The sequence below is a fragment of the Falco biarmicus genome, chromosome 10 (genome assembly GCF_023638135.1).
Source record: "Falco biarmicus isolate bFalBia1 chromosome 10, bFalBia1.pri, whole genome shotgun sequence".
Lineage (NCBI taxonomy): Eukaryota > Metazoa > Chordata > Aves > Falconiformes > Falconidae > Falco > Falco biarmicus.
The window spans coordinates 15,824,538-15,850,148 of NC_079297.1; the positions used below are offsets into that span (position 1 = coordinate 15,824,538).

A 25,611-nucleotide genomic window follows, 5' to 3' on the forward strand; every position below is an offset into this window, starting at 1 on the left:
TCACAAAACCTGAGAAAAAATGGATCAAATGTGTTTAAATCTCCGGTATGCTGTAGTCAGAAACCTGTAGCTGTCTGCAGAACAGCATGCATATGTGCATTTATTTACAGCAACTGCCTATATAAATTGTTCTTGGCAGAGAGATGTCTGTTAACAGTCATTCCTTCCCAGCGCATCCCACTGCTGCAGGTGTGGGCCAGCCCCTCGCCTCCTTCGCGCCTCTCGTGCACGCAGGGGTTATTTTGCATGAAAATATCATCCCTTGGGATGAGCAGACATTCACCCAGCAAACCAGTGATGGTGCAGGTGACAAGAGGAGCTGGAACGCCCCACTCCAGGGCCTGGAGTTTAGCTGGAAGCCAGGTACAGCTGCAGTGCTGTGGGGGCACGAGCCAAAGCAGGGAGAAAGCCTAGAACATATCAGGAGATTGCAGGGGGAGGTGGGCAGCTGTATGATGGATTACAGCAACTTAATTTTTTTTTTCTGATAAAAAATGATAAATAAAAGGGAATTAATTAGCCTCAATAGCGGCTGGGGTTACTGAGGGTGGCTGGGAAAAAGAGTTAAAAATAGCAGGAAGGCCCAAGTGGAAAGTTTCTGTAACATCACAAGTCAGGCATTTGGTGCTTACCCGCCCTGACAGGCGGGAGCCTGTGCCAGAGCCCTCTTCGCCATCCCTCAGCCCTTTCCCACTGACCTCCTTGCAACTTTTCACACGACTTCACCAGCCCTTCGTTTCTGATTAACCCATTGGTTCCACGCACTGGATTTGCTTCCTGAAAGAGTAAAATCAGAAGTGAGCTGCGCTCAGCCTGGGAGTGTAAGGGTGCGTAGGAGTGCAGGACTCTTGCTGGCCCTCCTTGGGTCCCTGTGTGTTGCTGGCAACCCCTAGAACCCTGGAGGAGCTGTAGCCCCCTGCGTATCCATTCCCATCTGCATTTCAGCTTCCCCTCTTTATAAATCCTCTTGCTTCATGGGGCCCCAGGAGCATTTCACCAACTTCAGGCCCTGCGCTGGGGGCACTCTGGACGCACAGTATGTCCTGGGCTGAGACGGAGATGGATGAGCTCAGCCCTGAGCAAGCCCAGCCTGCTGTGCTTGTCTTCTCTCTGCGAGAAAGCAGATGTACCTAGCTGCTCCAACAGGCTGCCTGCACTTCTGTTTGTCTTTCAGGATGGACAGTGAGGGGCAGCTAATTTCATTCCTTCTCCCTCAGAGCCCTGGAGGTTATATCTGGCTGTGCCTCTCTGGGAAGGCCAGCGAGCACCGAGCCTGCCTTGCAGAGGGGCTCTGTGGCAAGCATGATCTAATGGCAGGGTGCAGGCTTGGAGCTAATTTCTTTTGTAGGCAGAGTGGTTAGTGGCTGGGCTAGACCATGGCGGCTGAGCCGAAAAGCCAGAGAGTGCTGCAGTGAGCTGGAGGTCAGGCTGGGCTCTGGTTCAGGTTGAACAGGAGCTGCACACAACAGCCCTCCTCTGGTTTTAAAGTAGTTTTGCCCCTGCTCACCCCAGCTGCTGCTTGTGTCCCAGAAAAAGTATCTGCACCCTCCCCACTTAAAACCTGTTGAAGCACTCTCCAAACTAGCTAGCTACAACAAGGTTTTTTACCATCTCCTACCAATATACTCTTCATACATCCCTCTCCTGCCTTCTCCTTTCCTCACCTAGGGCACGTGTTGTCTCTCCTCTTGCTTTTTCCTCTCTCTGCTTCTTCCTCAGCTGCTCTCTCTTCATTGGCTCTCAACCACTTAACCAGCCACACCTGCACCTTATCTACATCGGCCAACCCACAGTTGTATATTATCAATGCTAATTAACCCAGCTTCATTCGTCTACAAAAACCATCTGGGATAGGCATACCTGGGGAGTCAGAGAAGATAGCACAGCTAGCACCCATCTTATGCTCTCTGGTGATGGGGCTGCTGTACAGGGGACAAGACACCTCCAAACCCTGAGTGTGCCACACAGAGCACCCAAGCAGTCACCCACCTCCTGCCTTGCCCATGCAGGAGCTTCTCCTCCTCATCTCACCAAACTAGCTGAAGTATGGCAACTTATTCCCTCCCTTTGCTTTGTCCCTCCTAACTGCCCTCTCTCTCAGGCACATGCCAGATACCGAGGTGGTCCCCAGCATCCCCCCCAAGGAGATGTACTCATCTGATGCTTGGCCAGGCTCTTCTTCTAGGCCCCTCACCCAGCGCAGAGTGCGGCCGGGCTCAGATGAGGTGCTGAGCCACAAAGTGCCTCCTTTGCTGTCAGCAGCTTCTCCATCCCAGCTCTGCTCAGCCTCCTGGGCATCTTGCTGGTGGGTTATGTGGTCCAGTAAAGGTGTTACCGGCATGGGCTGAGCTGCGCTCACAGGCTGCAGGCCCTGGGAGGGCACATGGGGCAAGCCCCACAGCTACAGCTATCAGGGAGCCATCGCCAGCCCTCCCCCACGTGCTGCCGTGCCCCTTGGTGCTGTATCGGTAACACCGGAGGGGCTGAAGCTAAAAAGGACCTCCCAGTAGCTGTGCTCTGACCATGAGAGGTTCTTGGGATGGCCCTGGTGCCACGACACTCTGCCAGCGCATCCCAGCATGGGCCAGACTAGTGTCCCAGTGTGGGGTCAGACCCGTGCTGGGCACTTTGGTGCAGTGCTGCAGCACTGGCGCAGGTCTGAGCCAACCGATGAGTTCAAACAAAACCAGCTCCTGCTCCTGCCGGTGCTCAGCGAGCTCCGGCCACGGCTTCCACCGCCGGCTCTTGGCGCCGGTGCCCCGTGACGCCGGCCGAGCAGGGCTCCGTGGTCCCGGCAAAGGGCCGTGCACCGGGCAGGACCGGCCCGGGCTCGGCTCGCTCCTTACTTGGCGAAGCGGCGGAGCCCTGCGCTGCCCCCCGCAGCCGCGAGATGGAGCCGAGCCGGCCCCGGGACACCGGGTCCCCGGGGGACCTGCCCCACGCAGGACGGGAAGGCGGCGGAGCCCGCGGCAGCGCATCCCGCCCGGTGCCACCGCCGCTCTCCCGCCCCGGCTGCTCCTGGGGACCGAGGGGACGCGCCCCGGGGGAACTCCCGTTCCCCGGCACAGGGAACCCTGCGGGGCCCGGGCAGGGCGGGCGGGGTGTGCCCGGCGGGGGAGGGACCGGCCGCGGCGAGGGGGCTCCACCTCCCGGTGTTTAAAGCATCGGGGCCGGGCGGCAGCCAGCTTGTCCCGGGGAAAGTTGTGCCTGAGCTGCTGCTGACTCAGACGGGCCCTGGGAGCGGCGCGGCCGGGGGCCCTGGGGGCGCCTCCCCCCGCCCGCTGCCCTCGGTGCCGCCGATGACCCTGAACACGCAGCGCGGGAGCAGGAGCCCGCTGCGGCGGAGGGCCAGCACCCCCCTCCCGCGGCCGGGGCTACCGGGTGCCGCGTCGGGGGGCGAGCCCCGCCACCCCCAGCTTGGCCAGTCCGCCTCCGAGCCCGGCGGCAGGACCGCGGCACCCCGGGGCAGCTGGTCCTCCGAGTCCTCGGGCTCCTCTGGGCCCGGCGAGCCCCGGTACCGCGTGGTGCTGCTGGGCGACCCCGGCGTGGGCAAGACCAGCCTGGTCAACCTCTTCGCCGGTGTCCAGGAGCGGGACCCGCTGGAGCAGCACAGAGGTGGGTGCTTGGTGGGGGCGCTGCTCGGGGCCCCTCTGAGGGTCACCCACCGGGGGCCTGGAGGACGCGGCGGTGCGCTGTGTCCGGCCCCATGATGGGAGAAACCTGCGTGCGAGGCGGAGAGGAGCCCGGTGCCAGCACCGTGTTCCAGCCTGGGCTGTGCCATGCCAACCGGGCTCTCCCGCTGTCTTCCAGAGGCCGTGTATGAGCGCACGCTCTGCGTGGATGGTGAGGAGACCACGCTGCTGGTGATGGACACCTGGGAGCCGGAGCAGCCACCGGGGATCCCACGGTGCCAGCGGGGCCGGGTGAGCTGGGACATACGAGACATTGTACGGGCGCGGCCACAGCTTCAGGGCCTCTGAGTGCCACAAAGGTCTCCCTGGGGCTTCCCTCGCCGTGTCCCGGGCCCACCGCTGCCCTTGCTGCAGCGTAGAGGACATGCTGGGTGAGCCAGGTGCTGGGTCCCATCTCTGACCAGCTCTTTGCCCACTTTTCCCTGGCATGGGAGGCTGCCCACTGTGTTCTTGCCAGCGCGGGCTCTTGTGCCGAGGCACCGCGAGCACAGCAGCAGCAGTGTGGGCACAGGGTCCCCCTCGCACGAGGAGGGGAGGACAAGGGGCTGTGTGGAAGGAGTGTGGTGCCAGTCCACTTTGAAATGCATGGGAATGGTTTGGGAATGGGGCTGAAGGAGCTGACTGGGCAAATCCACATGTGAGTGCTGCCAACCAGGGCACACGCTTTAACAGGCAGAGCAGTGGCCCCAAGAGCCTGGCATAGGGCATTCCTTCCACCCAGCACGTGAAGGCATCTCCTGGGCAGAAATGCCAGCACCACTGTCACTGCCTGCCCCGAAACGCCCTTTTGCCTCCCTCCACTCCGGGGCTCTGTGTTCCTGTGGGTGCCACAGGGCAGCGACTGGTCCCCAGGAGCAGGGATGGAGCCAGTGCCCAGGCTCTGAACGCAGGCACAGCACCCGCGTGGGCTGGGGCTGCATTTGGCACGCACAGCTGTGCCTTCTGGAGATGCCCCAGCACCGTAACACCCCCACAGTGGCCCTTTATTTCCACTGTTGCTTAATTCCACCCTGGCTGGCAGGGAGCAGGGCCTGGTTCATGCAGGGTGCTGCACCTACAATGCTGGATCAACCTCAGGCCCCCAAGCCAGGCTGAGCCCACAACCCGTTTGTTGCTGATAGAGGAGGAAACTCTCAAACACCCCCCAAAAGCAAGAGCTTTTAATCTGCATTTTTTTAATGGGACCCATACGCCTGCTGCCCATGATATGGGGGCTGGTGGGGTACGCTGGCAGGTCCCATCAGTGCTAGGGTGCTCTGCTGTTCCCCCCAGCAGCAGCAGGGCTGCCAGCGGCCCCTGCAGAGCAGTGACATCTCATTTCCCATGCGGTGACAGGGTGAGGAGAACTGGTGCCGCAGCCAGTGCCTGCAGGTGGGGAACGCCTACGTCATCGTCTACTCCATCACCGACCGGAGCAGCTTCGAGAGCGCCTCAGAGCTGCGCATCCAGCTGCGCCGTGCACGGCAGGCCGAGGACATCCCCATCATCCTGGTGGGGAATAAAACCGACCTGGTGCGGTGCCGCGAGGTCTCTATTGAAGGTGAGCGGTGGGGAGCGGGGTGTCTGGCTGGTCAGGACACCCAGGGGGGCCCTGCACCTGGGCTCCTTGTCCAGCTGCTTCTCCTGTGTTTGGCCCCTCGTCCCTGGACGTGCAGCTGCTGCCCCACATGCAGCAGTGCCAGTCCCCCAGCCCCCAGGGTGCCAGCGGGGCTGTGCCCCCTCCCTGCCCTTTCCTTGCAGAGGGCCGTGCCTGCGCCGTGGTGTTCGACTGCAAGTTCATCGAGACATCGGCAGCTTTGCAGCACAACGTGGCTGAGCTCTTCGAGGGGGTAGTGCGGCAGATCCGCCTGCGCCGAGGGGGCAAAGAGTCCTGCACACGCCCCGTGCCCAGCCAGAAGCGCAAGGAGAGCCTCACCAAGAGAGCCCGACGCTTCCTCGACAGGCTGGTGGCCCGGAACAGCAGCAAAGTGGCCCTCAAATTCCGTTCCAAGTCCTGCCATGACCTGTCTGTGCTCTGAGAGCCGCCGCTTTCCCATCCCTCCGCACACGCAGGCTGGGACTCTCCTCTCTGCCAGCAGCATGACCAGTGGCTTTGTGGAAAGCCCAGATGGGGCTGGAATGATGCTGAGGACATGGAGCTCTTGTAACTGGTGTTGAGGGATGCCTGGGGTGCTCTGGATCCGGCCACTTCCCCTCCAGGAGGGGAGACAAGTGGAGCCGGGTCCCTGGGTTGCACCCGTGGAGCAGGGGGTGGGATGGGCACCTGCACTTGGGGTGGTGTGATCCTGGATTACAAACGCTCCCGGGGAGCGGGAGGTGAGGGATGGCCGTGCCCTGCTGCAGGACTGCCTGCAGGGATGGAGGCTGCCAGGAGCATGGCAGGTCCCACTCATGGTGCCTGTCATTTGCAGGGCAGCAGGGACCAGCAGTGGACCATAGTGGTGTCCACCTCAAGGGCATCCTTGAGTCTGGCCAGGGAGAGGGGCTGGGGGAGCACCGGCAGCATCACCTGGCACTCCCAGCCCCTCTGTGCCAGGGCTTTGTGCCATGTGTCCCTAGCACCAGTGCTTCTCAGACAGAGTGTTTTCTGCTGTCTCTGTACTGGTGCAATGGGGAAAACCTTCCATCTGCAGAATAAACCACATCAGGGAGGTGCTGGTCTCTGCTGGGTCCCTGCCATGGGGAGCCACATCCCAGAGCCACGTGGCTGGATTCAGGCCTGGTTCCTTGCCCACGGCTGAGCCAGAGGATCTGCCTCCTGCTCCAGCCAGGCTTTGGTGGGCTCCAGCTTCACCAGCTGAAACCTCTCAGGGCAGGGAGAGCTTCTGGTTGCCGCCCATAGTGGAAAAACTGATTTCTCACCCAGTGGTCGCAGCATTGTCCCCTGTGACGGCAGAACCCCCAGCCCCCCTGCACCTCTCAGCTCCCAGTCTGCTCTGGAGAAGCCTCTGGGAAGGGCTGAGCTCCACTGAGGTGCAGCTTTCCAGCCCCCAGGCACCGTGGGAGCCTGGGCAGGGAGCCGGCACTTGGTGGCTCCCGCTGCCCCGGGAAGGGCAGGGAGGCAGGAGCCGGGCAGTGTGGCACCAGCTGCAGCGCTGCACAGCCGGGAAAGGACGTGCTTGGCTGCAGCAAGCAGTGAGTGACCCCGGGCACCCGGGGAGGTGGTGCTGGAGCTGTGTGGGCTCTGCCGGTTGTTTTTAGGCTGTGCTGCCAGCAAGCAGCCGGGACGCCATGGGATAACCTGCTCAGCGGCCCCAGGCCCAGCGCCAGGGAGGATCAGCGGTGCCCTCCCTCCCTAGGTCAGGTCGGGAGTTTCCACTCACTCTGTGGCTCGAGCGTGGGGAGCCACTGGCTGCGGCCAGCACCGTGCAGCCAGAGAGGGGGTCACTGGCGCAAAGGGGAAGCAGGGATGGGGCAGCAACCCAGTGGGAAAACAGTCTCTCCACAGGTGCAAACCCCAGTGAGGGTTTCTCCCTGCCAGCTCTGTCCCTGGGACTGGGGAAGCCCACTCGGGTTTTGCTCTGTGCTGCCCGGTGCCTCCCTGAACTGTTGGTGACAGTGACATTGCTGCTCTCTCCTCGCCGTGGCTCTGGCCCTGGCTGCTCTGCCAGGGCCCTGTCCCGGAGCCCCCCCACAGCAGCTCCTGGTGCCGCTGGATGCAACGCTGCAGTTCACACAGCATTGGCCACACTGGGGCTGGGGGCTGCACAGCAGAGACAGGGGCTCCTTCCTGCTGCCAGTGTCTCCCACAGCTGCAGCCGGCATTTCCCTGCTGCAGGAGGTGGCGGCGAGGGGGGGGCGGGGGCACGGGGTGGAAAGTTGGCAGCCGGCAGAGAGGGGAGTGGAAAGAATGAGCTCAAACCCAGAAAAATGCGGCTGTGCTGGAGGGTGGGAGGAGAGGCCAAGGGGGACCACGGCGAGGCACTGAGAAACGAGGGAGGAAGGAGGAGGTGCGGGCGGGGGGGGCGGGGGCTGCCTGCAGCCCCCACTGGTCCCACACCTGGGGCAGGTAGTGCCGGGGTTCAGCAGCCCCAGCCCCCCCAGCAAGTGCTCTCGGGGCTGTCCCAGTGCCAGCTGTCCCTGCATGGCCATCGGCCCTGCTGCAATCTCCCCAGCCCCACCTGCTCCCCAGCGCTATTAGTCCCCATGCCATTCCCTGGTACCATCAGCCCCAGTGCCACCAGTCCCGGTGGTTGCTGCTCTGCCCCCTGCCTCCCTGGGACAAGGACCCCGTGGGCTCCCAGCCGGTGCATGGCCGCACCGGGATGCCAGCCCTGAGAGCTGCCCCAGCCCTCCCCACACACCAGCCCCTCTCAAACGGGCTGCAGAGACATGACTGGTTTTTTTGTTCAGTTCCCTCAGTGGGTGCACAAGGAGATCCCAGCCGCCACGGCAAAACCCGCTCCCACCCGGGCCACATCTCAGAGCCTAGAATGGGGCTGGAGCGCTGCAGGGCTGTGGTGTGCGGGCAGCGCAGTGGAGGTGAGGCTGGGAGGGGAGGCATCACCCTGCGTCCCCTTTGCCAAGGGTTCCCAAGCCAAGCCAGGGTTTAGGGGGAGGGTGGGCACCCCGAGGGGTCCATAAGGGTCTGGGTGAGGGGGTCGATAAGGGGGTCAGTGCTGTGCCAGGCCAGGCCATGGCAGGCAGCAGGGTGTGTGTGGGCACGCTGCCTGCGTGGCTGCCTGCTGCTGCCCTTGGTGCCTGTCCTTCTCCTTTGTGGGAGAGTTAGTGGCAGGGAGAGGACAGCATCCTGGGCAGGAGGCCAGCCCTGCAGAGAGGGGCTCCCAGGAGGCCTTTCCATCTGCCCTCTGCCTGAAACACAAAACTATGAATCACCCCTGGTCCTGAAATAGATTCCAGGAAGAAAACATTAAAAAAAAAAAAAATTAAATTGCTTTTTAATCCCTTCTGTGCTCCCTTCCCCTGCCCGTGGCTCAGATCTAAACTAGGGGCAGCACCATTTAACTTTTCTCAATCTTTTCCTTTGCTGATGTCTCTGCTTCTCAGCAGACTCTCGTCCTGGCGAGGGCGATAGGGATGCGCAGCACCAACACAGAGGAGCTGGGGAGGAGGAGGAGGCTCGGTGGCACAGCCAGGCTGCCAGCGGCTTGGGAGGGGAGGGAATATTTGTGAGGAAAACACGCATTTCAGCCAATTTTCCAGCAGAGCCCTGGCCCCGGTCCAGCGGCAGGGAGAATTTGCTGCCATTTATGAAGCATTTTTACAGAAGGGCTGTTTGTGCAGCCACGGGTGGGCTGGGGCAGGTCATGGGGGAGCCCCAGCAGCGCAGGGGGGTCCTTGAGAAACAGCAAAGGGCAGGAAAACCCAGGGCAGGATGGAGGAGAAGCCCAACTCGCTTGGGCTGGTGGTGGCTGCAGCTGCCACCTTCCCACTTGTGGCTGCGGGGGGCTGGGTCCCCCCTGGCCGCAGGGACCCCCAGACTCTCACCCACTCCTGGCACCGTGGGATCCAGGCAAGAAGGGCCAGGCCTGTGGTCAGAACCCCCTGCCTGTACGTGGACAGCGCCGCTGCGCTCCCCCTTGCCGGCACAGCGTCAGCACGGACCTCTGGGAGCCAGGATAAACCACCATAAACCGGGGTGATGCAGGGCTCCGGGGGCCGAGGCGGCACAGCCCGAGCCCAGGCTGGTGTGGGCACTCCACCAGCGGGACCACTGGCGCTGCTCCGTCCCACCGGCCCCGGGCTGCCCTCACGGCTCCCGGCCCACCCGCGGCACGGGGAAGCCGGGCCCACCGCCGTGCCCTGCGGCGGGAAGCCAGCCCGGAGCCCGGCCCCGAGCGGGGCGGCTGTGGGGGCCGCAGGCCCCGGTACGGGCTAGGCCGCGCGCAGGACCCCGGCTGCCGGTCTCCTAGCAACGCGGCCCGGGTTACCGGGGGCGTGCTCAGCGTCGGCGGCGTCGACGTTTGACGCACTTCCGGTCGGTAAGAGGACGTGTCCCTGGCGCGCGCGGGCCGGAAGCGGACGGCGGCGGGAGCAGCTGTCATGGAGGAGGCCGCGGCGCACAACGGTAGCGCCGCCGGGGCCGGGGCCCCCGCGCCCGCCCGCCCGCCCGCCACCCCCGAGGGCATGGCGCTGGCCTACGGCAGCCTCGTCCTCATGGCGCTGCTGCCCATCTTCTTCGGGGCGCTGCGCTCCGTCAGCTGCGCCAAGAGCAAGGTACCCCCGCGGCCCCGGGGCGGCCCGGCCTCCCCCCAGCCCGGGCCCGGCGGCGGGGGCTTCCCCCGCCCCTCCCGGGAGACCCTCCGGGCCTCGCTCCCCCCGCCAAGGTGGCCCCGGCCCCCCCCGGTGCCCCGGCCGGGCGGCTGTCTGTGCCCCTGGCGAGGCAGAGAGCCCGGCGCCCCGGTGGAGGCGGGGGGCCCCGGGAGAGATCTGGCCTCCCCCGGCTCTTCTCCGGCCCCGGCCCCATAAATGCAAGTGCTGCAGAACTCACCGCCGCCCCGCCGTCCGGCAGGAGGTGCAGCGCCGGGGGGACTCATGGGTGGCTTTGCTCCCGCGTCCCGCAGCGCTGGGGCTGGTCCCCGGCGCGCTGCCCGCACTGCCCGCACTGCCCCTGCAGCCCAGCTGTTGCTCCTCTGTCTTGCTCCTGCCCTCGCTGGTAGCAGCTGAGACTCAAATTCCAACACTTTGGCTCCTGATGTTCAGGAGAAGGGACTCTTTTACACAGGCAGATTTATTACTATTTTTTAGAAGCCCCTTGTCCAGCCTTAAGCCTTAAATCAGGGGGTTCAGATGATTTTAGTGGGGTTCCTGGCAGCCCGGGCAACTGAGATCACAGCCGAGCAGGGCCTGGCTGTGGTTTGGGGGGGGATTTCTCTTTGCTCACACCACAGGGAGCCAGCCGCTCTTTGGGCTCTTGTTTCTGCACCGCTGAGTACTGTGTGGCAGTTGCTGTGCCCGGCATAAACTGCTGTTCCTTCATGGGGTTGTTTTGCTTCCACTGACATGCACTCTGTCTGGCACTGGCCACAGGTGTTTGCCTGTGCAAGATTAGATCTCTGAGCAGCGGCCAGCTGGGCAGGGGAGCAGGCAGGGCAGCAGGCAGCCCTCTGCCTCTCAGATGAAAGTCTCTCCTGGGAAATGCCTTGAAAAGGGGCTGGTTCAGCTGGTGCAAAGATGTCTCGGAAGGCGAAGGGGGTTTATAAATTGACGGCTTTTGAGCACAAGGAGTACCCCAAGAGCGAGGTGAAGGATAAAAAGGTGATTGGAGAGAAACATCATTCAGAGAGTTATTGACATATGGTGCGCACAGATGGGAGGGCTGTTGGGGACAGCTGGCTATAAGCAGCGAGGGACCCCACCTCCCCTTTGGGTAGGGAGGGACAGGAACACCAGTGCAGGGTTTTTTTCCCTTGTCCAAGAGGAAAAAAGCAGTAAATTGTGGCAGCCCTTGGAAGGATGAGTGCAACGTTTGCTTTTTCCATCTCAGGCTCTGCCTGTGACACAGCACTGCCTCTTGAAATGATGGGGGGGGCAGTGGGTGTCCCGCCCGGCTTCAAGCCGCTGTGGAGTCCCACTCATGTCTGTTCACCTTCTGCACAGGTATGAAGCCAGAGTAGGGACTGATCCACTCCTCTCCTCTCCTCCCCTCTCCAGAACTCCTCGGAGATGCCAGAGACCATTACCAGCCGAGATGCTGCTCGTTTTCCCATTGTTGCCAGTTGCACCCTTCTGGGGCTCTACCTCTTCTTTAAAGTAAGTGAGCAATGCCAGCAGGTGCTGGAGCCGCTGCCTGCCATCCTCCCTGCCTGGTCAGGAGCTCCCAAAGTGGGGCTGACTTGATTTTTGGCCCTTAGTGTTGGGACAGAAAATGTTTAAGGCTGCACAGCTCGAGTTCTTCAGTGTCACTGCGCAGGAGGACATCCGTTCTCGTGTGAACTGTCACAGCTTGGGGGAAATCAGGGCCTGTTTGTGCACAGGTTGGTTCTGGAGAGCTGCTGTGGGGCAAGTTCACCCTTGCGCTCTGTCTGCCTCAGTGGGCCGACCTGACAGTGCACAGAAAATCAGAGGGTGCCAGGGACTCCTGAGTTGCAAATGCTGCTGTCTCAGTGTTGTGCTCCATGCTGTGGTTCCGAAGCTGTCTTGGCTGCAGGCCTGGGGGATTGCTACCTTGTGGGTGAGCCCCTAGGTATTCAACATGAAGTCTTTTACATGTGCAGACCCAACAAGCAGAGTTAGATGACCATTCCTGAGTCACAGGAGATCCCAGCAGCAGGTGCTCTTGGCTGTGTAGAGAAGATATCTTGGCGTAAAGCCCCTTTGGCTGTGCATGCTGTGGCTGAGCTCCTGGAGAGGCCTGATGAGCCATGGGGTCACCACAGCCAGGAGCTGAGCAGTCCTGTCAGCTCAGCACCTTCCAGCCCTGCTGGCCTGGGCTGCCTGCAAGGTAGCAGGGTGCTTCTGGCTGCCCAGGAGATGAGGTTTAAGGTGCAGAGTTGGGAATACTGCAGTTTACAGTCCCTTTTCTGGTAACTCTTGCAATTACCATGCAATAGCTGACTGACGCTGTGGGCTCCTGCCCTGGGTTAAGTGGGCTGATGGCTGTGTCCTGTTGGTCCTCACCCTGATGTGGGCCTGGGTGCTGGCCTGTGTTGTGGCTGCAGCAGAAAGGCGAGTGCATGCCACAGCCTGCGCAGCCACAGAGGTCAGCTCTGCAGCAGCAGACAGGATCAGGCCTCCCCAGCAATATGTCCTGCTTTCCCAGCAGGGAAGTTTAGCCTGTGTGCTCACTGGGGCTGCAGTTCCTCTTTTAGGTCACCAGTAGTAAAGCCAAGCATCTGCTGAGCCTCTTCTGATGGTGGGGTATGGAGCAGGCCCACCAGACCTTGCCGCCCGAGCCCCTCTGGCCACTGACAGGACCCCCAGCAGCCCACCCCTTCCCTGTGGCCCATGTCTCAGGGTACTCTTCCACCTCCTCAGGTGCCTTTTCTGTCTCTTGCTGCTGGCTGGGATAGAGACACCAGGAGAAGAAGTACTGGATGTGCAGTGTGCCCCTGCTGCAGTTGCTGCATGATCAGAGGCTCTTCCTTTTAATTTCCGCAACCTGCCATGAGCACTCATATTCCAGCATTCCCCTTCCAGGAGAGCATGGAGGACCCCGGGGACCCTTGTTCTGGGCTGTAGGGGTGTGATCTGGCAGCAATGCAGTGTGTGCATTGGAGGGCAGGAGTTCTAATAACACGGTGTTTAATTAGGGCAGGATGCACTTGGCCCGCTGCAGTAACAGGGCAGGGGTGCTGCTGCTCCCCTCTGCCAGGACAGCCCCCAGGAGTGGTATGGTGCCTCGCTCCCTGCTTGGGCTCAGTCTGCAGGGGACAGGCTGGGGAAGCTCTGTCCTCCTTTCTGCAGTGCAGGAGTTATTTTTTGACCTGAGCAGCTCATAGATGCACAGCAACTTGTAGGCCCACTGTGCTTGTTCTGCGAGCACACAGCTATTTCCAACATATTTCCCATCAGCAGTGCATGAATTTGGGTTATTCCAGCTATTCTTCTTGCCTCCCTGGAGCACTGACACAGCAGCTGCTGATGGGAACATGAAGTGCTGTAGATGGGGAGGATGCTAGGCTAACTAACCCCTCTTTGGATTTGTCATGCAGATATTCTCTCAAGAGTACATCAATCTTCTGCTTTCCATGTACTTCTTCGTGCTGGGGATCCTAGCCCTGTCCCATACCATCAGGTACAGCGGAGGGAAGGGTGCAACTGGGGCAGGGGTGTCCAAGGCTGCCCGCTTTGTGAGGCAGCAGGGTGTTGAGTTTTAACGGGGGGCTTCTAGAGGACTGTTGCCTTGCAGCAGAATCAAGTCCCAGCTCTAGAGTATTGTTCCTTAGTGGTGTGAAGGGCCCAGAGCATGCTGTGAACTCTTCCTTGGGGGATCCAAAGTTGGGGGGGTCCCAGCAATCCGGTACCCTGTACTGCGTCACTGGGATAGCTCATGGAGGTGTGAGTGGCCACTATCGTGGGACAAGGCCAGCTCACCCTGAGGAGCTGCTATGGCCTGGCACAATTCTCACTGCCCTGTGGAGGGGAGAGCTCCTCTGCACCCATGTTCCCCTTATTGGGACAGCTGAAACAGGCAGCTGGAGTTCACAATAACATCCCCCAGCCTTGCGTGGATGCTTGGCACAAGGTTTTGAAAGCATAGGCTGTTTCAGTAACTGAAAAAGTAAAACTGGTTTCCTGTTTCCTGAGCTCTAGGGCGTTGGGGACCAGAGGCTTTCCCTAGGCCGGTGCTGGGCAAGGGCTTTGTCTCTGCTCCCAGCTCTTCAGGAGAGCCATTCAGTGGTGGCCCACCCAGTTCTGGGTGCCCAGGGGGCTGCTGGGGGACACAGGGCGCATGCTGTGGTCTGGGGTGGGTCCTCCCTTCTAGTGGGTGATGCTCTGTGCCTGCTACCCTAGAGCGCTGGGAGGGAACGTCACATACGGCAGGTCAGACCTCTGGGGAGGACAAGGTCCCATGTCTGTGGCTTGGTGAGTGAAGCTGGGGCTCCTGCCAGTCTTTGGAGTGGAAAACTTGACTCCAGCTGCATCTGGAGTACTGTGTCCAGTTTTGGGCTCCCCAGTTCAAGAGAGACAGGGAACTACTGGACAGGGTCTAGCAGAGGCTACAAAGATGCTGAGGGGACTGGAGCATCTGCCTTATGAGGAAAGGTCGAGAGAGCTGGGCCTGTTTAGCCTGAAGAAGACTTGAGAGGTGATCTTATCAATGTCTACAAATATCTTAAAAGTGAGTATCAAGAGGATGGGACCAGGCTCTTTTCAGTGGTGCCCAGCAACAGGACAAGGGCAATGGACAGAAACTGCAACACAAGGAAGTTCCATCTGAACGTGAGGAAAAACTTCTTTGCTTTGAGGGTGACAGAGCACTGGAACAGGCTGCCCAGAGAGGCTGCAGAGTCTCCTTCTCTGGAGACATTCAAAACCCACCTGAACGCGACTCTGCAACCTGCTCTAGGAGAACCTGCTTTAGCAGGGGGTTGGACCAGATCTCCAGAGGTCCCTTCCAACCCCGACCATTCTGTGATGCTGTGATTGTGTGAAAACCTGGCATTTCCCCATCTCGGGAGGGGGTGTGGGCTGATGGCTGTGCTGCAACACCATCATTCAGAGGTGCTGGGCAGCGTGTCCTGCGGGGTTTCTGTCAAACTGCCCTTCTCTACACCTCTCATTTCAGCCCCATGATGAACAGATTCTTCCCTGCAAATTTCCCCAACAAACAATACCAGCTTCTCTTCACCCAGGGCTCCGGGGAAAACAAGGAGGGTATGTTGGCTCACTGGTCTCCTGGGGGCCTGAATGTTTTCTGCCTTTACTGTTCTGGTTTTTGTCACTTGATGCTTTGACTTCCAGCCGACTGAGACAACCTTATCCAAGATTTGCCTCTTACTGCCCGCTATGCTTCTGTAGCCAATGTAAGCCCAGTGTATCCCTGCAGAGCTGGGGCTGCTGTGTGCATCTTCTTGCACTGGCTGGTGCTCTCCCTCTCTGCTGCTGGTGGCTGGCAGTGAAACTCCAGAAACAGATCCCAGAGTGCTATAGGAAATGGAACTAGCACTGTGGTTAGATTCACTGCCTTTATTTAAGCTCTTTGGGTAGCATAGTACTGACTTTTTTGTGCTGCCTTATCTGATTCAGTCTTGGCACTGGTAGAAGATGCTTTGATAAGTATCCTGCCCAGTAGCTTTACTGGTAAGGGAACAGTGAATTGCAAGAATTTTTCTAGTGATACCACCAGGAGTTAACTGGTGCAGGAAGAGGGAGAAGATTTGCCTCTCCATGCCTTAAACAGTGCCTGAATCCAATTTCCTCATTGACAGAAGGATCGCAGATGCTGTCCATGTGGCAGAGTCTGGCTGAAGGAGAGGGGCTGAGCTTGCCAGGGCCGGCTGCTCACTCGCTTGCAGTTTGTACTTGTTTACTGTGGGCATGGCCGTTCCTGTGGGTACAGTCCCTTCATTTAGGACGTAAGCGCTCTGGTCTGTGTTGCTGCGCTGCTGTAGTCACCCATCTCTGCCCTGCGCGGGAAGGGGAGCTGCCTGCACTGCCCAAAATCTGCCTTCTCTGTTTTATTGCAGAAATAGTGAATTACGAGTTTGACACCAAGGATCTCGTATGCCTGGCCCTGAGCAGTGTTGTTGGGGTCTGGTACCTGCTGAGAAAGGTAAGCGAGCCGCAGCCCTGTTGCAGGGAGGCTGAGGCAATGGCTGGGCACGTGCAGTGGGACCCAAATCCCTTTTTCCTATCATTCTCAGCACTGGATTGCCAACAATCTCTTTGGGCTGGCGTTCTCCCTCAACGGGGTGGAGCTGCTGCACTTGAACAACGTCAGCACTGGCTGCATCTTGCTTGGGGGCCTCTTCATCTACGACGTCTTCTGGGTAAACGGGAGTGTTCCCCGGGGCGGACGCGAGTTGCAGCCGTTGGCGGAAGGCATGTGCGTGGCGTTACGCCTCTTTGGAGGCAGCACGCTGGCTGGACACACGTTTGCAGTCAGGATTTCCACTTTCTCAGCCCAAAGGCGTGTGGTGGGGATGATGACAGAATCAAACAGTGGCAGAACGTGGCTCAGCAAATGCATTTTCTTTTAATCTCTGGCTTAGAAAGCCCAGGGCTGGCAGGGATCCTAGCTAGGCTGTTGGGTACCCAGGTGTGTGGCATATCCAGTTCTGGTGACATGTATTCCCTGCTAAGGTCTTTCCAATGCCTGGTGGAGCTGCTGGGTGGGCTGGAGGACAAGGCTGCTGTGGGGCCTGCTGATCCTGCTTGTATGGGCTGTGCCTCTGCCAGCTTCGTTAGCATCCTTCTGTTCTCTCGCACAGAGAACCAAACACTGGAATGCCTCCAGTCTCTTTCCCTCAGCCAGTGCACCACCCTGACATCTTTATTTTGAGGTTTTCGTCATGTCTCTGCAGTGGGCCTGGAGGAATGTTTCTCCTTGCAATGCCCATATTTGCCAGTCCTTTCTGCTGCCTCCACCTTCTGAATTACTGTGTTTCCAAATGTCTGAGACACTTGTATACCTTGAGGTCTGTCCAGCAGCTCTGCAGCTGCCTTGAGTAATCATTCTCTATTTAAGCCTGGCTACTGTATGTTATTTTGCACTAGGCTGGTGCTGTCCCTGCTTCACAGGCTTGTTAACAGTCTCAGCTCTGTGGTTTGTTAGCCTGTGTGCCATTTGCTCTGCTGCTGTCAGCTGGAGAGGATTCAGCCCTCCTGGCTTAGCACACCCAGTGCCTTGCGCCCTGCTCGGGGTGCAGGTGTCTTCCCAGTACTTGGGAGATGGCAAGAGTGCGACCCTTGCTGCTCTGCACTTGCTGGCTGTCTCCTGCCTCAGCCTCCCTGGCAGGTCAGTGTGTTGCCGGAATCTCACAGAAGGGCCGTCTTGAAGTGGAGACCCTCTTACTGTGCCCCTCTGCAAGGACCAATTGCTTGGATCTTAGCATGAATTTAATCACAGTGAGATCCAAGGAGGAAGGAGAACTGCTCCGTGGATTGATGATACTGCCCCCTGCATAGTCTTGGGATGAATTTGCATGTGATGCTTTTCCCTGGTCCCAATGCAGAGTCCTGTCACTCCATGGTCATGCCCAGAGCTTGCTGCACCTTGTGGGAGTTAATCTGATGCCCGGTGCTTGCTTTAAGGTTTCTCTTTAATCCCTAGCTCTAGGATCTTGCTGGTGCTAACCAGCACCTGGTTTATGTGCCTGCTGCTGGTGTAGCCAAGACTGGAGGCTTGGAGATGAAAAGGGAACCGAAATAAGGGTGGTTGACCTATGTGTTTACAGTCCATCCCCTAAATGACGCCAGTATTTAAAGCTGATAGTGCAGTACAAATAAATGACCTCAGAGTAAAATACAGCTGATCTGTCAATTGCTCTGGTCCCCATTGGAGTTTTATGGGCAGCAGCCTGCCACTGGCTGGGACTGTCTGCTGGCACCTCCTGCCCTCAGATAATGTCCTGTGCGGCAGTCAGGCTTTCCACTGAGTTGACTAATTGGAGCTGAACTGACCCGCAGGGGTAGGTGCTGAGGAAGGCCAGGTGGTGGGCAGCACTGCAGCTCTGCAATGTGAGTGGGAGCTGTCTCCCTGGTGCCATTCAGGAAGCAGGATGGATGTGACATGCTCACCTCCTTGAGTGCTGTCCTGTGCCTTCTCCCCTGGGCAGGAGGCTCACTCGCAGGACTCTCTGCACAGTTTGGCAGCTCTTTTGCTGCTCTGCCACTGAGGCCAGTCTGCGTTGTGAAGTGAGGCTGTAGCTGAGCATGCTCCTGTTCCTGTGCAGCTGTGATCACCCAGGACTCCTCTGCTTGCCCCTAGGTCTTTGGCACCAATGTGATGGTGACAGTTGCCAAATCGTTTGAAGCCCCAATAAAACGTGAGTAGATCTTCCCTGTGTGCTGGAGGAGGGGCTGTCTGTTCTGCTGCAGTCGCTGCCCTGTACACCCTCTGCCTTCTGGAGATAGCTCAGAAGGTGGGACATGTGCAGGAAGGTTTCCTGCTAGTGACCCCCTTAGCTGCCTGGTGACACCGACCTGCAGGGAGCAGGCCAGGTCTCTGGAGGGGGATGGTTTGCTGAGCCCTGAGCTGGCTCCCTTAGTCTGCATTAGTCTGCACCCTCAGAGCAGCCAATTCCACCTCAAAAAAAAACCAACAAACCAGCATGCAAAAGACCCCACAGACCCCCCTAAAAGAGAGTGAATTCGTGCTTTGTTGAGCACGTAGTAGTTTGGGTCCTGGGAGCTGGGCTTGAGTGCTGTGCATGGGGCTGGCTGCAAACCCCTTGGGTTCTCATCCTGGCGCCTGGAGTCATCTCAGGAAGGAGAAGGGGAGCTGCAGGGGAGGAGTGGGCCAAGGGCAGGGACAGGGGTCTTGCCCTGCTCCAGTTCCTTTTTGCCAGGCACAGCGGTGCTGCTGAGGTCTGCTCAGCACAGATGCTGCCCCCTCACTCTGCCTCCCTCTGCCCCTTGCAGTGGTTTTCCCTCAGGACCTGCTGGAGAAGGGGCTGGACGCTGACAACTTTGCCATGCTGGGTCTGGGAGACATTGTCATTCCAGGTAAGGACAGGAGAGGGGGAACGTGACTGGGATCCCCCATCTGGACAGGCTGCGGGGCCATGCCGAAGCCCTGGAGGTCTCTTGCCGGGCCTGGGGGCTTCGGGGACCCGGGGTGCGGGGCTTCCCCCAGGTGTGGGTGCTGTCCTGGTGCCTTGTGCCGCGAGGGGGCGCTGTGCGCCAAGGCACCGCCCGGCGCGGCTGCGGGTCCTGCCCTGCCCGCCCTGCTGCCGTCCCTCACTGTCCCCTTCTGCCCGCAGGGATCTTCATTGCCTTGCTGCTGCGGTTTGACATCAGGTGAGTGGGCGACAGGGAAGGGTCCCTGGCAGGTTGGATCTTGCAACATACTTGAACTGCTTTTGTAGAGGAAAAGGATAAAGGGAAGGCAGGAGCGCAGTCGTGCGCTCCCCTCCGGGGCTTGGCGTGGGACCCAGGAGAGTGGCTGGGACAGGGGGCGGAAGAGAAAGTTCTTGGAAGAGTAGATGTGAGCAGGGCTGGCTTTGTGGGTAAGTCCTGAGCACGGGGAGTGAGTCATTCGAGTTCACAGAGGTTGCTGTACGCATGGCAAGGTGGGCAGGGCAGGCAGCACAGGGGAAAGAGCCAGGCCAGCAGCACGTAACAGTGGGAGCCTCAACCATCTCCCTGGCACTGAGGAGGGGAGGGCAGGGTGGCTGTGGCTGTGCTCAGCAGTGAGGGGAAATGGTGACAGTGTGGGAAAGAGCCGGGGGTGCTGGCACCTGGGAAGTGCTCTTGTGGATGCAAATCAGTGCCTGGCATTGCTGGCTACTTCTGGATTGCTGTTGACGTTGGAAGCTCCTTCCTACGCAGAGAAGCTGCACCTAACACCAGGCTGTAGCTTTCAGCAGTTGCCCCACACTGAAAGTCTTTGGCTGGGGAGCTGCTGGGAATGGGCCCTTCGTGCGACTGCGGTGGTGTGGCCCCGCTCCCGCTGCTGTTGCACAGACCCTCCAGTCTGTGCCAGGTCTTCCAGGTGTTTCCACCCACATCCTGCCTGCACCTGCTGGGAATCTCAGTTCCCGTGGCCTGCCCTTTGATAAAACAGCACGTGCTGAGAGTGGGGTGCCAGGGACGGGCCGTGCTTCCCCCAGGAAGCTGGGTCCCACCCGGCACAGATTCCTCCCCTCCCTGTAGCTGTCCAGCAGCAGGATTGCACGCCTCCTTCTCTTCCCCAGCCCCTCACCTGGGTGTCACCCCATCCAGTCCCTCACTGCTCCTGCGGGGTTGGGGCTACGCTGGTGGCAGCCCCTGTGCTGGCCCGAGAGCACGGGCAGAGTACAGCTCCCCTCACCTCAGCATGGAGGGAGGCGACTGAGGGCACTGGGCAGCTCTGTTCCAGCCACTGGCGTCCCAGACCCGAAGTCACTGGGCTTTGCTCCCTTTCTCTACAGCTTGAAGAAGAACACACACACGTATTTCTACACCAGCTTTGTGGCCTACATCTTCGGGCTGGGCCTGACCATATTCATCATGCACATCTTCAAGCATGCCCAGGTGAGCTCTGCTGTGCTGCCTCCTGCAGATGCACATCCCAAGCAGGAAACACCAGCTTGGTCATGAGGTTCCTGCGTCATGCCAGGAAAAATCAGATACACTCCTTCTCTTGCCTTTGCTTTTCCAGTGTTGCCTGTACCTTTCCGTGCCCAAGGCTTCTGTGCCTGGCTGGAGCAGAGTCCTGTTTGGGGCAAGGCTGGCTTGGGCAGCTGTCTTTCCAACAACAGTACCTCTGCCAGGCTGCCCTGTGTTTTTGTGGCTCTTTACAACCAAAGGGCCCTTGAAAACCCACCCTCTGTGCTGTGGGGGCAGCCTGGGAGCCCGTACACTGTGGGTGCTGTCACTGCTCTGCGCAGGGGCCCTCTGTGTGTTCATGGCCTGCAGGGACCTCATGGTGAGGTCTTTGTGCTGCTGCAGCTGCAACTTGGGTCTCGAAGCTGCTTTCTGGGGCATTAACCTTCTCTGCCATGCTGTGACAGACGCTGCGGGTGCAGAGGGGACAGGGCCAGCTTGCCTCACGCTCCTCCTGAGGGGTGATTTTGTGGCTTGGTTTAACAGTTGTTTTTCTTCCCAACAGCCTGCTCTTCTGTACCTGGTCCCTGCATGTATCGGATTCCCACTTCTTGTGGCTTTGGCAAAAGGAGAAGTAACTGAAATGTTCAGGTGAGCGTCAGCTGGGGACGGAGCTGTTTTGCTGGCGGCACTGGAGTGCATGAAGCGTGCAGATGTTCCCACGCCTGGGCACAGCTGGGGGGACGAGTTCATCTGGGCATTCTCTGGGTGTGCACGTGCACGTGCGTGGGTGGAGAGAGCGGGTCTGTGTTTGTACATGCCGGCCCTGGCTCCAGCCACCTCCTTGTAACCGGGTGGGAGCTTTGGTGCAGTACCAACAGGCAGGCAGCATCTGGTATTGCTTTACGCCCTGGTGACAAACTCTTCCCGTGCGCTGGCAGGCAGGGGAGGGTGGGACCGCACACCTGGTGCTGAGATACTTGGTCATTGTGTCCCAGGGCCTGTGGGTGGGGGAGAATGGAGCTGGATCCAGCTGCAAGAGCAGCCAGGGCTGGTTTGAGCACATCCCAGCCTCCCCGCTCAGGTGAAGTATCCTGGTTTGCAGCAGCCTCCCTGCCCCAGGGATCGTAGGGGCAGAGAGAGGAGGCTGTGCTGTGCTGTTGTGCTCTGGCCCTTCCCTCAGCCTGCCATGCGCCAGGCATTTGCCTGTTTGCTGTCAGTGGGCAGCTTTTGGCCACCTGCCTGTCCTCTCTGAGCTGCACGGAGCGTGGTCTGGCCTGCCTGGGAGCTTTCTCCACTACGCTCATCCAGTTGTGCTCACAGTTCAGTGGTGGCCCAGTGCAGTTGCTTGTTTGAGAATGGCTGAAGAAGAGGAGGGAGGGGAACATCCCAAAGCAGTGTTTGCACCCCCCAGCCTCCCCGTTCTGGGAGTGCCTGAGCCTCCAGCCTGGTCAAAGGGAAACCAGCATCCGACTGGGGTGCAGCAGGGAGCTGGCTGTGCTCGCCACCTTCCCCTCCCCTGGGAGATGCAGGTATGCATGTTCCCACCAGGCTGTCAGCCGGGCCGGCTCCCCAGCCCTGCTGCACCTGCCCATCCTTTGATGTTTGCTTCTGACAATCGCTGCTGCAGGCGCTGAGTGTCCTGGGATCGTCCTTCCTGTGCACCTGGGATCCTGCAGCCGCTCTCCCCCAGTGCCGTGACTCACCAGCTGACAGCAGCACCACCTCCCGCACCAGGAAACTGGGGAGAGACGCTGTGAGCCTGGCCAGCCAGGCAGCGAGGGGCCTGGGGAGCCCAGCAGTCGGGCACGGGGGGCTAGTGCCCCCACAGAGCATTTGCACAAGCTGCTGCTGTTTGCCGAGTGCTGCTAGGCCAAGTGCAGGAGGCTTGGGGGTTGCAACCTTGACGGGCCCTGGGGTCCAGCCCCCCTCAAAGCTGCTCCAGTTGCTGGCAGAGGAAGTGGGAAATTATGGGACCTATGCCTGGAGGGCAGCGGCTCCCACCACACGAATCTCACCAGGTGTAGCTCACCTGCGTGGCTTTGGTGCACCCTGATCGTCCCCCCTGCACTGACAGCAGCCCGGAGCTGGCAGTTCCCCTGTGGTCTCAGCCAGCCAGCTGCCTGCGCGCAGTGAGCTGCCTGCACGGGGTGTCTCACAGCAGCCGTCAGGTGCCGTGGGAGAGGGCAGCGAGGGTCTGGTGCCCTGGCGAGTACAGGCAGTGCTGGGGGGAGTGGTGTGGGAGCAAGCAGATCTGTGCTGCAGGCCTGGGGAAGGGGTGCTGATGGAGCAGAGGTGGATGATAATCAGGGTCAGTTTCACAGCTCCCAGCCTTGCCAAGTCTCCCTAGGCAGGCAGTAAACTTCACTCTGCCTCTGTCAGCAGTGGGGAACGCGTCGTGCTGCTCACGCCTCCTGCAGACCCGCTGTCCTCGCTTCAGCGGGAGAGGCTCTGCCACATCAGTCTGCTTCCTGCACAGCCCCTGGGCCGCCCTGCCACTGCCTTCCCAGCGCCCAGGCTTGCTGTTCTGTGGGTTCTGGCTGCCGGGCCCTATGCGTGCCAGTGGGAGCTGCCTTCTCCCCGGGTCTCAGCCCTTGCTTTCCCTTGCTGCAGCCCTGCCCTGGGGTCTGCAGGCAAGGGGGGTGCAGGCAGGAGCCTGCCAGCACAGCCCCGGGGCCACCCCAGCCTGAGCTAGCGGGTGCCAGCAGCTGGAGGGGACAGCAGGCTGCCTGCACAGGGGGTGGGTTTGCAGCAGTCTTACTCCAACACTCTTCTGCTTTTTCTCTCTCTTCCCCCTCTCCTTTCTGTCCTCGTCTTTCCCCTTTCCCTTCCTGCTTCCTCTCTCTCCTGCAGCTATGAATCCTCTGCTGAAATCTTGCCACACACACCAAGACTTACCCACTTCCCCACCGTGTCTGGCTCGCCGGCCAGCCTTGCTGATTCCATGCAGCAGAAACTGTCCTGTCCCCGCCGACGCCGGCAGCAAAGCCCTAGTGCCATGTAGCGATTGCACGCGGTGCCCTTTGTCTGTCGCTCTGGCCAGGTAGGGGCCAGAGGATCTGACATCTCTGCCCTCGTCGTGCTTCCTGCTGGAAGGCAGCGCTCCCGGGTTTCCTTCACCAGGGCCTCGGGGCCGGTGCTGGGGGGGATTTGCAGCCAGAGGAGCAAGACCCTGGGGGTCTGTTGATCTTTCTGTGGCTCCCCCCGCTAACCGGCCCCCCTGGCTCCAGTACTCAGCAGGGCAGTGGGGGGGGAAGCGTGGTGCTATCCAGGATATCTGATGGTGCTCTGGGAAGCAAGGGCAGAGCCCCGGGCACTGAGCTGGCCTGACAGCTCGACTGGGGGAAGCCCTACCCCTGGCTGGTCCACCCCATCCCTGGGGGTGTCAGGGGGGTGTTGCACCGCTCATCTCCCTGTCTGGGCTCTGCCCCATCAGGCTTCCTGCGCTGGGGGGGCGATTGCTGGAGCTGACCTCCTCATGGGCACAGCCTGGCTGGTGCGGCAGGGCTGACCCCCAGCCGATGGCCTGGGGCTGGGCTGTCCCTGCCTGGCACAGGTCTCTGTCCCCAGAGAAGGTCTGGCCTCACTCATTCCTTTGTCCCTCTCGTTCCCAGCTACGAGGAGAGCTCTACCCGCAAGGAGGTGCCGGGGGCCTCCAAAGAAGAGATGACAGAAGCCTCCAAGAAGGAGAAGTGACCTTGCCCACGGGCTATGCCTGGCACCGCTGGGCTGGGGCCCTTCCAGACCCTCCACAAGTGACAGACGACGAAACAATTGTGCAAGAGCATCGTGTTGTGTGTGTCGGAGCAGCCACCCAGGTGGGGTATCGATGTATGCCGCATAGCCACCCCCCTCCCCCCCCAGCTGGCCCCCCGGGGCCACACCGCTGCCCCCCTGCCTATCTTCCTATGGGGGTACAAGGGGAGGGGGGGGCAAACCACAGGCCGGTTTTTAAATTTTGTATTGTGCATTTGCTTTCTCTCATATTAAACTATGTCGAAGGAAGGAGTGCTAGTGTGGCAGTGCCAGGGCCGCTGCTCCAGCTTGTATCCCCGCTCAGCCGCCTGCCAGGGCCGCCATTGCCATCCCGGCTCACCAGCAGCCACCTTCCCCCTGTGGGGCCCGTGGCCGTTGTCTGGCTGTTTCCAAGTGACCGTCCCCTTCCCCCTCCAGTGCTCAGCCTTTCCCCAGCCTGTGCCCCTCCCCGCAACACCCAGATTTGGGGCCCTGGTTGCTGAACACCCGCACCCACCGCCAGCCTGTGCCTGGGTGTGTTCGGGCCAGGGTCTGGCTCCCGAGCGGGGTGACTGAGCAGGGATCGGGGTGCAGTAGCCTGGCAGGATGGGGATGTGCTCTGCCTTGACTGCCGGGGCTGAGCCCCCACAGCTTGGGGGAGAGCGGGCATGGAGGGAGAGAGCTGGGTGACCCCAAACCCAGCCCCGGAGTGGGATGAGGAGAACGGAGTGGGATGAGGAGAACGTGGGCTGTCCCACCTCCTTGCAGGGTGCCAGGCGCCAGCCTGCAGCCCCTGGGGCTGGGACAAGGCGGGGGGGGGGGGCGGTGCAGGCAGGAGGGCTGGGGCAGCTGCAGGCAGGGGCAGCTCCAGCAGTCGCCTCAGCTCTCACTGGGGCCGGCTGCTGCGTGTCCTGCAGCACCAGCAGTGTCCTCCCTGGCCGCCCTCGGGGCAGGCATGCGGAGGACCCTGCATCCCTCCGACCATGCCCACTGCCAGAATAAATAGAAAGTGTTTGCCGGCTTGGCAGCCCCTCCACAAAAGCCGTATTGAACCATTATTCCCCACGTCGGCTGTGAGCACTAAAAGTGGCGCCTCGCGTTCTGCCATCTAATGACCCTTCGCAGTCTCCTACAGATGTTTTCTATGACTTACAGCTCCTTTTCCAACAGCCCTGTCCGCAAAAACAAGAGGGGCCACTTTAATTCCAATTAAATACCTCCAGCTAAGCAAACAGTGTGCAGCAGGGCTTGGGTATGGCGCAGCCGCCAGGCCCGGCCCACGGAGTCGCTGAGTCTAGACTCCAGATGTGATTTCACCAGCCTCCAGTGTTCCGTGGAAAAGGACGCTGGCTCTGCCGCAGGGTGCAGCACCCTGCCCCGTGCCGGGGCCCACTCAGCGCCGCGGTGTGACAGTGCGTGCCCCCCGCTGCGGCTCTGGCACTGCGTCCTGAGCCACTACAACCTCCCTGCCTTTGTGTGGTGGGAGCCTGCTGTCACCATGGCATTGCACCTGTCCTGTGCAGCCTCCGGAGCCCCCAGGTGTGCAGGAGCAAGCGGGGGTTTGGGCATGGTACCCCTAGTGCCAGCATCA

At 60.3% G+C, this 25,611-nt stretch overlaps 2 protein-coding genes across 5 annotated transcripts; both read left to right on the forward strand.

The window, feature by feature from the left end:
- Window positions 1–3,174: 3,174 nt before the first annotated feature.
- Window positions 3,175–6,343, forward strand: REM1 (RRAD and GEM like GTPase 1). Its single transcript, XM_056354129.1, has 4 exons — window positions 3,175–3,615; window positions 3,811–3,923; window positions 5,028–5,232; window positions 5,433–6,343. Exons 1-4 carry the CDS (start codon window positions 3,300–3,302, stop codon window positions 5,708–5,710), a joined length of 912 nt encoding a protein of 303 aa, XP_056210104.1. The 5' UTR covers window positions 3,175–3,299; the 3' UTR covers window positions 5,711–6,343.
- A 3,308-nt stretch (window positions 6,344–9,651) lies between these two features.
- Window positions 9,652–24,290, forward strand: HM13 (histocompatibility minor 13). Of its 4 annotated transcripts, XM_056354119.1 has the most exons (14): window positions 9,653–9,869; window positions 11,307–11,405; window positions 13,307–13,389; window positions 14,884–14,972; window positions 15,785–15,870; window positions 15,962–16,087; window positions 18,028–18,085; window positions 18,681–18,764; window positions 19,022–19,058; window positions 20,171–20,273; window positions 20,851–20,935; window positions 22,818–22,933; window positions 23,126–23,328; window positions 23,900–24,290. In XM_056354119.1, the coding sequence occupies exons 1-14, from the start codon at window positions 9,696–9,698 to the stop codon at window positions 23,979–23,981; spliced, it is 1,425 nt and encodes a 474-aa protein (XP_056210094.1). In that variant the 5' UTR covers window positions 9,653–9,695; the 3' UTR covers window positions 23,982–24,290. The 4 variants fall into 4 exon arrangements, with proteins under 4 accessions (XP_056210093.1, XP_056210094.1, XP_056210091.1 ...); XM_056354116.1 differs by lacking the exons at window positions 22,818–22,933; window positions 23,900–24,290 and having other exon boundaries at window positions 9,655–9,869; window positions 20,851–20,936; window positions 23,139–23,352; XM_056354117.1 differs by lacking the exons at window positions 22,818–22,933; window positions 23,126–23,328 and having other exon boundaries at window positions 9,659–9,869; window positions 20,851–20,936.
- The last annotated feature ends 1,321 nt before the right edge of the window (window positions 24,291–25,611 follow it).

Excerpts from the sequence above, each read along its gene's own strand:
- REM1 (XM_056354129.1), top strand. The coding sequence starts at position 3,300 with ATGACCCTGAACACGCAGCGCGGGAGCAGGAGCCCGCTGCGGCGGAGG. Across the intron at positions 3,924-5,027 it reads CACGGTGCCAGCGGGGCCGG|GGTGAGGAGAACTGGTGCCG; the intron begins GTGAGCTGGGAC and ends ATGCGGTGACAG. Across the intron at positions 5,233-5,432 it reads CCGCGAGGTCTCTATTGAAG|AGGGCCGTGCCTGCGCCGTG; the intron begins GTGAGCGGTGGG and ends CTTTCCTTGCAG.
- HM13 (XM_056354119.1), top strand. The coding sequence starts at position 9,696 with ATGGAGGAGGCCGCGGCGCACAACGGTAGCGCCGCCGGGGCCGGGGCC. Across the intron at positions 18,765-19,021 it reads GGGAGACATTGTCATTCCAG|GGATCTTCATTGCCTTGCTG; the intron begins GTAAGGACAGGA and ends TTCTGCCCGCAG. Across the intron at positions 20,274-20,850 it reads ACATCTTCAAGCATGCCCAG|CCTGCTCTTCTGTACCTGGT; the intron begins GTGAGCTCTGCT and ends TCTTCCCAACAG.